The sequence below is a fragment of the Humulus lupulus genome, chromosome X (assembly GCF_963169125.1).
Source record: "Humulus lupulus chromosome X, drHumLupu1.1, whole genome shotgun sequence".
NCBI lineage: Eukaryota > Viridiplantae > Streptophyta > Magnoliopsida > Rosales > Cannabaceae > Humulus > Humulus lupulus.
The window spans coordinates 97,157,260-97,168,945 of record NC_084802.1 but is presented as its reverse complement, the minus strand read 5'-3'; the positions used below and the strand labels follow the sequence as shown (position 1 = coordinate 97,168,945).

The 11,686-nt window shown below is 32.7% G+C and overlaps 1 protein-coding gene across 1 annotated transcript; it reads right to left on the bottom strand.

Moving 5' to 3' along the window:
• Nucleotides 1-9,919: 9,919 nt before the first annotated feature.
• On the bottom strand, nucleotides 9,920-11,435 carry LOC133806081 (protein ZINC INDUCED FACILITATOR 1-like). Its single transcript, XM_062244216.1, has 6 exons — nucleotides 11,379-11,435; nucleotides 11,095-11,148; nucleotides 10,949-11,011; nucleotides 10,812-10,861; nucleotides 10,648-10,723; nucleotides 9,920-10,263 (listed from the first exon to the last, which is right to left on the bottom strand). Exons 1-6 carry the CDS (start codon nucleotides 11,433-11,435, stop codon nucleotides 10,072-10,074), a joined length of 492 nt encoding a protein of 163 aa, XP_062100200.1. The 3' UTR covers nucleotides 9,920-10,071.
• Nucleotides 11,436-11,686: the final 251 nt, after the last annotated feature.

Genomic DNA, 11,686 nt, shown 5'->3' with positions numbered 1-11,686 from the left:
ATCTTCCCTGGAATCATTATGACTCTAACCTTGCTTGAATCTGATCCCTAAAAATCGAGTGTCCTTAGAAAACGCTAATGAGCGTCAAGTGAGAGAACGAGAGAGAGAACACGAGTGTTTGAACATATTTCAGTTTATGACAGGTTACTTAGGGCTTAAGTAACCTTAAGCAAACCCCAAGGCTCAAGGTACCCCAAAAATGTCCCCGAGGGTAAAATAGTCAAAATTCCAATAATTACCTCTTGATCTCACTAACTCCAAATATATCATCAATCATACATCCCCATTATCCAATATCCCGGTAATGAACAAAATACCCAAAATACCCATTGACTAACCCTGAGTCAAGTATTGGTCCCGTTGTGACTTTCCTCCTAACTTACTCCTCAAGATCGCCTCGTGCCAAGTAACACAAATATATCCACATAATAATGTGGCCCACACATAGAACACACATATGCCAAATATAACCATAATGGGCCAAATTACGAATATTTCCCTTTTGATAAGAAACGGGCCCACATGCATATTTAATACACCTAAACATGCATATTAAGGCATATTATAATATAACTCACATAATCATATAATGATACACATATATATCACATATACACATAATTTCCATAGTTTGCCATCCTAGCCCCCTAATGAAGGCCCTAAGCCTTATTAGGTAATTTGGGACGTTACACTACTTATCTTAGCCATTCTTCAGCTTCCAATGGATCAATACTCCCTTCAAAGATTGGAGGTTGTTGCTTCCTAAATCGTTCATAAACGGGTTCAAAATCAGGTATGAATTATCCTACTTTGTGCCCTTCCTTCCCCATCGGCTGTCCAACAGGCACATGTTGTGGTGGTGCTTGTATATAATGTTTCCCTTTCCTAGCTTGAGCTACTTCCTTATCTCTGAGCCTAAGCTGTTCCAGCAGCCTAGCTATCTCTGCATGAGGATCCTCAATTTTCAAGCCCAGTTGGGTTCACAGGGGCATTAGCAATGTTGGGGGCGTCAGTTGTGTTAGGAATGTTATCAAGAGCATTAGATGCTCTTCTACCCCTTCCCCTTCCTCTTCCTCGGTCAACTGTGGCCTGTGTTGTCCTTCCCGGTGCCATTGTAATATACTACGGTACACAAATTAATTTAATTTTTTTTTTAAATTTTAAAAATAAAAAATAAAGAAACACAACAATTTATTCATTAATTTATTCAATAAAAGAAGCCAGAGTTCAATACATAAAAATAAAAATAAAAAGGAAAGAAAAAAAAAAGGGTACTACTAGGTTCTACTCCTCATCAGGCTCGTAGGGAAAGATGCTCTCAAGAACCTCTGGATAGTCTAGGTCAAGGCACCTATAAAATTTTTCTTCTAAGATGACTGGGATTGTCTAGGTCAAGGCATCTATAAAATTTTATTACTGCGAGAAAATTTGATGGATGCTGTTAAAATACCACCCGGGAAAGAACCATCATTAGAAGCTTCAGTGAATGATCAATTCGAGTATGCTAAGTTGTTGAGGATAAACCACATGGAAAGGTATTAATTACTTCAAACAGTAAATAATGAAACCGGAAATACTCTCGAATGCCTTAAATATGCATATGATATATGGGAGGCCATCCATGCTACATATGGACACATATATGATAAGTAGTTTTATGAGAATAAAATCTTATCAGCCAAGCATGAAACAATCGCTGAAAAAATGAATAGTAAGAAAGGTAAATATGATTTATTCATTCTTATGATTAAGTGGAAAATGATTTGTTGTCCTAGATTTCATAATTCAGGGTCCACTAACCATGTTTGTTCTTCTATGTAGATAGTTGAGTCTTACGAATCAAGGAAGGTTGTTGATGAAGTTCTTGAAGATGGAGATGGAGAGCCTTTTTAGTTTAGAAAAACGTTGGGGACACTCCCTTTAGTTTAGTTTTAATTTAGGAAAGATTTATTTTTGTTTGGAGCAATTTTTTAGTTTATTTCATTTAGTAATTTAATTTCATTTTATTGCATGTAGCGACATTTTAATAAGTGTTTTTAGTAATAATATGATTATTCTTAATTTTTCTTTTAAATAGACATGCAATTATAAAAATTCGAACTGTAGATGCTTTTGCAAAATGAACGATCGCTAAATAATTCTGAGTTATTTAAGTAGCTAAACCAAAAGGGAACAATAGACAAAAAGTTTCAAAAGAGGATGACACATATCTATAGCATCTAAGATTAGGTCATATTAGTCTAGACAGAACAAATTGGTTAACAAAAGATGGACCATTGAGAGAACTAATTGTTGGAACTCTTCTGGTTTGTGAATCCTGTCTAGAAGGGAAAATGACTACGACCATTTCTCAAACAAAGGCAATAGAGCCAAAGAACCATTAGAGCACGTACACAGCGATGTGTGTGGTCTAATTAATGTACAAGCTAGAGGTGGTTATGAGTACTTTGTCACTTTCATTGACGATTACTCTCGATATGGTCACACTTACCTAATGCTTAGGAAGTCAGAAACCTTTAGCATGTTTAAAGACTTCAAAGTTGAGGCTAAGAAGTAGTTAGGTAAAACTCTTAAGACACTTCAATCAGATCGAGGTGGTAAATATTTGGATTTATAATTCAAAGATTTCATACTGGAGCATGGTATTCTATCCCAACTCACATCACTTAGAACGCCATGGCAAAATGGTGTTTTAGAGAGAAGAAACAAGACCTTGTTGGACATGGTCAGGTCTACGTTAAGCTACTCATCTCTTCCTCTCTCATTCTGGGGTTATGCGCTTCAAACGAAGACTTAAATTTTGAATGTAGTTCCATGTAAGATGATAGGACCTTGTTGGACATGGTCAGGTCTACGTTAAATTACTCATCTCTTCCTCTCTCATTTTGGGGTTATGTGTTTCAAACGGCGACTTAAATTTTGAATGTAGTTCCATCTAAGAAGATAAGCAAGACACTAGTAAAGTTGTGGAATGGTAACAAACCTAGTTTGTGCCATTTCTGCATTTGGGGTTTTATTGCTAATGTTCTAAGACCTAAGTCAGGGAAACTTGACTCAAGTTCTGAAGTGTATATTTTCTTGGGCTATGCTCTAGAGACACGAGGTGGTTATTTCTATAGTCATAAGGACCACAAGGTATTTGTTTCAACAAATGCAACCTTCCTTGAGCATGACTATATGGATAAAGTGCTTGAAAGGTTCTCAATGGAGAATTCCTAGAAAGGTCAGTTGCCAACAAGACATAAAATTACTCTTTCCATGGCACAATTTCCAAAGACAGCTCAGGAAGAAGATGACATAAGAAAATATCCCTATGATTTAGTAGTTGAGAGTCTTATGTATGCTATGTTGTGAACTAGGCCCGACATATGCTATATTGTGGGAATTGTAAGTCGTTATCAATCAAATTCTGGTTTGGAACAATGGATTGCGGTAAAGAACATTCTCAAGTATCTTCGAAGAATGAGAGATTACATGCTTGTATATTCAGCGGGTTAGTTAAACCTTACTCGATACACTGATTCTGATTCCCAATGAGACAAAGACAGTCATAAATCGACGTCTGGGTCAGTACTCATTCTTGGTGGAGGAGCTGTATTCTAAATAAGTATCAAACAATCCAGTATTGCAGATTCAACCATGGATGTCGAGTATATAGCGACTTGTAAAGTAGCTAAGGAAGCAGTTTGGCTCAGGAAGTTCTACACTAATCTGGAAGTGGTTTCAGATATGGAGAAGCCCCTAATCCTGTACTGTGACAATAATAAAGCGGTAGCTAACTCAAAGGAACCTAGAAGCCACAAGAGAGGAAAGCATATAGAAATGAAACACCATCTGGTAAGAGAGATTGTACATCGAGGTGATGTGAGACTTATGAAGATAGTGTCAGAACAAAACTTGGCGGGCACATTTACCAGGATACTTCCAACAAATTCTTTCATGGGTCATGTACACTATATGGGATTAAGAGAGATGTCTCACTTGCTTTAAGGTAAAGGGGGAGATTGTTAGGGTTGGTTCCCTAAAAGCATGTGAAAAGATATTTTTATTGATTTAAATAAAAGTACATTTTTATTATATTTGAATATTACAATATAAATTTTAATACCTAAACCTATATGAATTTTTAAGCACTATTTTCAACACACAGTGTAACGATCCTAGATTAGTAGGTAGTTACAATAGGGTCCCCTGTTAGCGACCTACAATTATCAAGAAGGAGATAAATGATGGAGATCTGACAAGGTTTGGAAAGTTCCACAAGAACGTTTCCCACAATAACAATTACTGCATACAACTCAAAGACGAGATCAAGCTCCTAATTCAAAGGGGTTACCTCATGCATTATGTCAGAGGTGAGTAGTGTGAAGTGGGGGTGTTCGCGATGTGAGCAGTGTATTTTTTTGCCAATTTATTGGACCATAATGCACATACAGTTTGAGTAATTTCCAAACTGCAACCCGCACTGCATAAACCTCAAACTGCACTATAAAACTTTGTCTGGTGTGGGAAGTTTACACCGATCACTAAAAAACTTACCAATTAAATATTATAATTCATATAGATTCATAATATAACTCATAAATAAATAATGTTCGACATAAAAATAAAAATACAAAAAAAATAATAAACTTTTAGCAAAACAATAAAAGTACAACAAACTAATAACAAAAAGAAAATGTGATATAGAAGTAAACGTTTTGATTAAGGAGGAATATCTTCCGGTTGAAGTAGAATATGTGTTAGCATCCAATTAAACATAATAGTTTTCTAAATATTGTGTATATTATAGTATATAAATATATATGCATGAAGTTTAAGTGTGTTAAAAATTTAAAATATATATACCAAAAATTGATATGTATAACGATGTGGTGCAATGCAGTATGAACAACATTTATAAAATTCAAAATTTCAAACTACGCCACGCACTTTGGCAAAAGTACAAACCACAACCGCAAAGCGAAAGGTTCCAAACCACAAATCTTGGTGTGGTGTGGGCAGTTAGATGAACACCCCTAGCGTGAAGGGCTCCAAAGAGGGGAGGCACCGACCATGGAGGGTGAAATCAAATGAAAAATTTAAAACACTACCATGGCTGGAGAATAAACCTTGCTCGAGAGATAGCAACACATTTTTTTTTTTACTTTAAATAAGCATTACTAACTTATAATTTTTTGTGTATAGAAACACTAATTTGTATATGGAAATTGATGGAAAAAGGTTTCATTATTCTGAGTACTAAAAAGGTATTCCAGAACTTGAATTCCAAGAGGAAAGAGCACTAGAAATGTCAAAGACGAGAAAGGCACTCCAGATATTGAGTGCTTAGTGGCCAAAGATAAACTTGCTTAAAAGAGTGCTCCAAAAGCTAAGTGCCCAGTGGCTAAACATAAATGCGCTTAGAAGGGAACTCCAAAAGATGAGCACCCAAGAACTCAAAGTCATCATCACTCTTGTTTTGATGATAAACAATATTTGAATATGATGTCATTAACCGTTCTTGATTTTATAGCAAAGCATTTTTCTTGTTTAATATACAAAATAACAAATCAAGAAGATGGGATTAACGCTTCAAGGAAATCAAATGAATTCCAATATAACATCAAAGAGGCAAAGATTCCAAGACTAGTGTACCTAAGGTTTAGTTATGGTTTATAGTCTTGTGAATTGATTTGCATGCATAACACTTGAATTAATCATTTAGTAACTCAAGTTTTTTCACAAGTAACCAAAAACTTGTTTATGTCTAAATGGTTAAAATATGACAAAAATATTTTTAAAATGAAATTAAGTTTTAAAATGTCTTAAATGTTTTTATAAAGTATTTCTCAAGTTTTAAATAGCTTTGCATTTGTTGAAAATAAGTTTACTAAAACAATTAAGAAAAATCGGTATTTTTTAAACCTTAAAGTAACATATTTGTAACAATAAACTCAAAACTTGTAACTGTTTCCTGAAGCAAAGTGGCTTGCCAATTTGGGTCAGACAACAATCCGAAAAATCCTTTGTGCGCTTTTCACGGCTATAAACAACTATATTTCAACATTGCCTATAAATACCTATTTTTATGCTTCATATAGACCTAATATCAGTTATATATCATAGTATTATGCTATCTAAAGTGTTCTAAGCCATTACCTTGTGTAAAAATCATTCTTAAACACTTTTCACATACTTGAGCCAAATTTGTGATTATCATTTATGTGTGTGTGCATCTCTCTCTATATTTTCAACTTGTATTTATATCTTTAGAGAGTGCTTGTTAATTATTGTACTTCAGCACTCTATTCACCTTTGTATAAGAGAGATTGGCAGTTCAACAATCTGGTATAGGTGTGGTTGTCACCAATTTATCAAAAGCCCTGTAAGAGTAAGATTGGTACTTCAACAATTCAGCAAGTGTTACATTGACACCACAACAATTTGAGCAAAGGTGAGATTGACATCTCTTCAACATTCCGCAAGAGAGGTGAGGTTCGTACCAGATTCTACACAACTCGATATAGGTGAGGCTTGTACTAGATTCTACACTACCCAGCATTGGTAAGATTGGTACTGAAAAACAATTCGTGTAAGATGTTTGGGTAACACCTTGGTGGAAAACTACCCTATCTGTAAAGGATTGATGAAGTCCTTAACTTGGTTCGTTCTTAGAACTCAAGACTTATCACTTTGAAAACCAAGGATGTAGGTGACTTTAGTTTCATCGAACCTTGTAAAAATGAGAGTTTGCATCCTTCTATCCCTAAACTCATTTACATTGTGTTTATCTCACTATTACATTATTTTCTATCTATCTATTGCATATAGTTTCATAAGTTGCTAGAAATAGAAAATTGAGTTTTATATTTCTGCAATAGTTTCTAAACAATAATTCATCCCCCCCTCCCCCTTTTTGGGAGCCATTCTTGGGCTAACAAATGTTATCAAAGCTTGAGACTAATTTTTATTAGATTTAACTATATAGAGTATGGTTTACCAATTGTAGAATGTTAGAGGGATTAAACCCAACCAGGCCATAATTTTTCAATGGTATTGATTTTGTATATTTGAGAATTAGGATGGAAACACATCTTTGAGCCACAGATTATGATCTATGGCACATTGTTATGAAAGACCTTATGTCCTAATGAAAACCATAAGAGATAAGGAGGTAGATAGAGAATACAAGGATTTTAGTGACTGTGATAAGAAAATGCTAGAGCTAAGTATATATTAATATGTGGATTAGATAGAGACATACTCAAAAATATACAACAAGCCTCATCCATTCATGATATATGGAATATGATAAAAGTCACATGTCAAGGCACTAACTCCATGAAAGAGACTAAAATCAACTTGCTTGTTACACAATATGAAAACTTTAGGATGAAGTCCCATGAATCTATTGCTAGTATGTATACTCATTTCACAACTATTACTAATGGTTTAAATGTTCCTGGCAAGGTACCTTCACAAAAGGAGACAGTAAGAAAAATCCTAAGAAGCTTGACTAAAGCCTATGATGGAAAGGTGGTAACTTATCAAGAGGAAAAATCATTTCCACCATACCATTAGAGGAGCTCAAGGATCACTCATGAACCACAAAATTTTCTTGAATATGAGCAAAGAAGAAGAGGAAGCCGAAAAGAAGAAAAAGAGAATCGCCTTCAAATCCACTTCACACAATGATGATAAGGATGATTGTGAAATTGAGGACATGGCACTTATGGAAAAGAAATTCAAGAAGTTCAAAAAGAGAAATGGCAAGAAGTCCTACAACGAAAGTGAGAAAAAGAAAAAGAAAAGCAAGAAGCAAGCCTCACAATCAAATGACTCAAGTGATGAAGAGCTAAACGAGGTTGCACACATGTGCTTCATGACCATCGATGATGAGGTAAATTTTTGAACTCAATGATGACAATGAAATTGATGAACTAAAGATAAAAGAAAAAGGTTAGATGCTTTCATTATTAATTGTTTAACATAATAATCTTTTACATATTTAATTTAAGTTTTGATTACTATGCATGTTTGTTTTATTTTCCATATTTTTCATACTTTTTCCTTTTAAGTATATGGATTGCGTCAACATGTTTGAAATAATGCATATGAAATTTTAGAAAACAAAAATCTAAAAAATAATGCATATTATCCATTATTGGCATGTAAGTTATTTTCTTACTTATATTAGCCATAATTTTGCATAACATTCCAAAATTGTTAAATTCTTGATCTTTTATTGATTTTATTGCTTGAGCACATTTATTTGAATATATTTCGAATGTCTTAGAAAGAATTTTTATTTTAAAAGAATGCACAAAATTCAAATTTGACATATGAGGTGTCTTTTTAAGCTTACCTTTTGAAAATATACCAAATTTTCATATCTTCAGAATTTTGAATGATTTCTATGCTCAAATATATTTAATTATATATATTGGAGATGCTACAGAAGAAATGTTTTAAAAATAATGCAGCAAACACAATTTTGGTAAACTATTTGTTTTAGAAGCCCTTCTTATGCCAAAAATGCAAACTCACCAAAATTTCAAATTCTTTACTTTTCACTGATTTCTTTGCATAAACACTTTTTAGTTATTCATATTAAGATTGTCTAAATTAATTTCTTGAAAAATGATGCATAAAACTCATTTTCTGTTACAGAAGTTGTTTTGAGCTTTAATGATAAACTTACCAAAAGTTTTGGATTTTTGAGTTTTATTTGGTTTGATTGCATAAACATATGTATTTTACTATTATTGAACTTCTATAAAAGTAATTTTTGAAAAACGATACACGAAACTCATTTCATACCATGCAAACCTACCATTTTTGAAAAAATTCTGCATTGTGCAGTATTTTTTTCTGCATTTCAGCTAGAATCTTCATATATAGTCATACTTTCATGCATTTTTTTTGCAGATTCACATAAGTCCTAAACTATATTTTACACTTATATGGATATGTTTAAATACATGACATTATATGCCCAACTCAAAATCAACATTTTAATGTACTTTTGGACTTGTTTTGATTGTTTGGATATGCTGCCATATTTGACATACTATTTTGCTCAAATTATTTACATAGAAATGTTAAAAAACATTTACAAGCTTGATAACCTCCCTAAGGTTTATTGATAATATCAAAGGGAGAAAAGTATATAGATTATTTACGCATACTTAATCATATTGCTTTAAGGGGAAAATTGTTTTAATTATATGATTAATGGAGAGAGTATGAAAGGTAAAAATATATTTATGTGCATAATTTAAGAGGGATCTTATGCTTAATTGTTTAAATTTATTTTAATTCCATTTCAAATAATCATATATTTGCTACCATAAAAAAATGGGATATTGTTGACTCAAAGTGGTCATCACTCTTGTATTGATGATATACAATATTTGATTTTGTAGCCACTACTACAAAAAAGGATTTTTAGGACTAGCATTGCGAGTCCTAAAAAAGTTTTTAGGACTCGCGGGGCGCGAGTCCTCTATTTGAGAGCCTTAAAAACTAAGGTTTTTAGGACTCGCATTGCGAGTCCTAAAAAATCTAGTTAAGTGCCTTTAATTAAGTTTTCAACATTTTTAGGACTCGCAACGCGAGTTCTAAAAAATCTGGTGCAAGTCCTAAAAAATCTGGTTGAGTGCCTTTAATTAAGTTTTTAGAACTCGCATTGCGAGTCCTAAAAGAATGTTTTTCGGACTCGCAATGCGAGTCCTAAAAAATCTGATTGAGTGCTTTAAGTAATTTTTTAGGACTCACTTTGCATGTCCTTAAAAGTAATTTTTTTTTAAAAAAAAATGCAGCTACAATTTTCATTTTGATTTAGAAAAAATATATCCCTTTGAGTGTCCAAAATGTATTATATATACTAGATTTCAAAATTTTCAAAAGAAAATACAACAAAATAATTTTTTATTAATTACTCAAAAATATAATTTCAATATTTAATCTACTCGGCTTACAAAATCATATTACATGATAGTTTATACTACAATCAAATTCTATTATCACCAAATATTAAACAAGAAATGTATACAAAGTTAGTGAAATATATTTTTTATTCTAAAAACTTCAACTACCAATGTTCCATCTAATCCCTTTATGTGCAGTTATGTCAACAAGAAACCACCCAAAACAATTACCCTTAGTTGGAGAAACTCTCTTGGCCTTCTTTATTGCTGAGTAAAGAATATCAAAAGATTGCATCACCATGGGCAGCTTTTGAAATGCACCAACTGTTTCAAGCTTCTCTGGTAATTTTTCCTAAATTAATAGCAACAGAATTACATGAACCATGACAGATTTATTATTTATGCATGTCAGAGTTACCACAGCAGCTTAAAGCATGAGAAACTCCATCTATGAAAAATTAGTACCACCAAGATCATCATAGTTTTTCACGATACAGATCAAACAACATCTAAACCACATACTCTTATAGTTAGAGCTAAAAGATCACAATATGATATGGGTCTTTTACCAAAATAATCCAAATAAATTCCCTTTTCCGTTTGCAGTATGAAATTGTCACAAATGTAATCAAGGAAATATTTCATAACACTATACCATGTTGTAGTATTTTTAGAGATGATGTAGTGTGATAATAATAAAAAAAAATAAAAAATAAAAATAGAGTCATGAACATACCGGAAGCCAAAAGCATAGAATAGTTATCACCAGTGCAATGATTGATATGAACAAGCAAGGTAAGAAGTAGGGGAACCTATCAAATAATTTTTTAAAGTTACAAATTAGATACATGAACAAAAGTAATAAAATCAGATCTAAAATACATAAATTATTTTAATTACCTCCCAAACAGAGATTCCTTAGAAAACACATCTGGGAACTTCTCTGCTGGCTACATATTTGTACAAACTCATTAAAAATAATAATAATCACATGATATGTTACATAAGTGTGACAACAAGTATCATATTCAATATACCTGTGCAAGGAAACCTCCAAGAGCTGGACCAATGACTAATGCAATTCCCCAAGCTGTGCTAATCTGAGAAATTTACTCTTCTTTTTATATCACATACCAAATGTGGCGAGGGAGAAATTTAAACACAAGAGAACAAAGGTTCTTACTATTGACATTCCCAAAGCTTGATATTCTTTCCGGCAAATTTCTGAAGCATATGCCTAGAAATGAAAAGAAAAGAAATTTAACATAAGCAGCCTATCTAAGTGCATTTGTGCAAAAATGATCCATCGATGTCATCAAAGAATATGTTTTATAAAAAGTTAGATGGGTTTTTAAAAAAGTAAGAAAAAAAATAATAATGCCATAATAGTCATAGCATAAGCTCACCAATTGCACCAGCATAGTAACCGATATCCTCTTCCCTTTTTGCAATATGAAAATCCCTTACCTGCAGAAAGTTTTTAATATAAACTGTATGAGTCAGATGAAGCAAAGCATTTATCATGTTTATTAAGCAAATACACAAGTCAAGAAGATGGAATTAAAGCTTCCCAACAATCAAATGAATTTCAAGATGACATAAAAGAGCCACAAAGATTCCAAGTGTACCTAAGGTTTAGTTATGGTTTATAGTCTTGTGAATTGATTTGCATGCATCACACTTGAATTAATCATTTAGTGGCTCAAGCTTTTTCACAAGTAACCAAAACTTGTTTTTGTTTAAATGGTTAAAATATGTTTAAAATATTTTAAAAA

Coding starts and splice junctions, on each gene's coding strand:
- LOC133806081 (XM_062244216.1), bottom strand. CDS start 11,435: ATGATAAATGCTTTGCTTCATCTGACTCATACAGTTTATATTAAAAAC. Junction 11,149..11,378: donor ATATTAAAAACTTTCTGCAG/GTAAGGGATTTT, acceptor TTTCATTTCTAG/GCATATGCTTCAGAAATTTG. Junction 10,724..10,811: donor AAGGAATCTCTGTTTGGGAG/GTAATTAAAATA, acceptor ATTATTTGATAG/GTTCCCCTACTTCTTACCTT.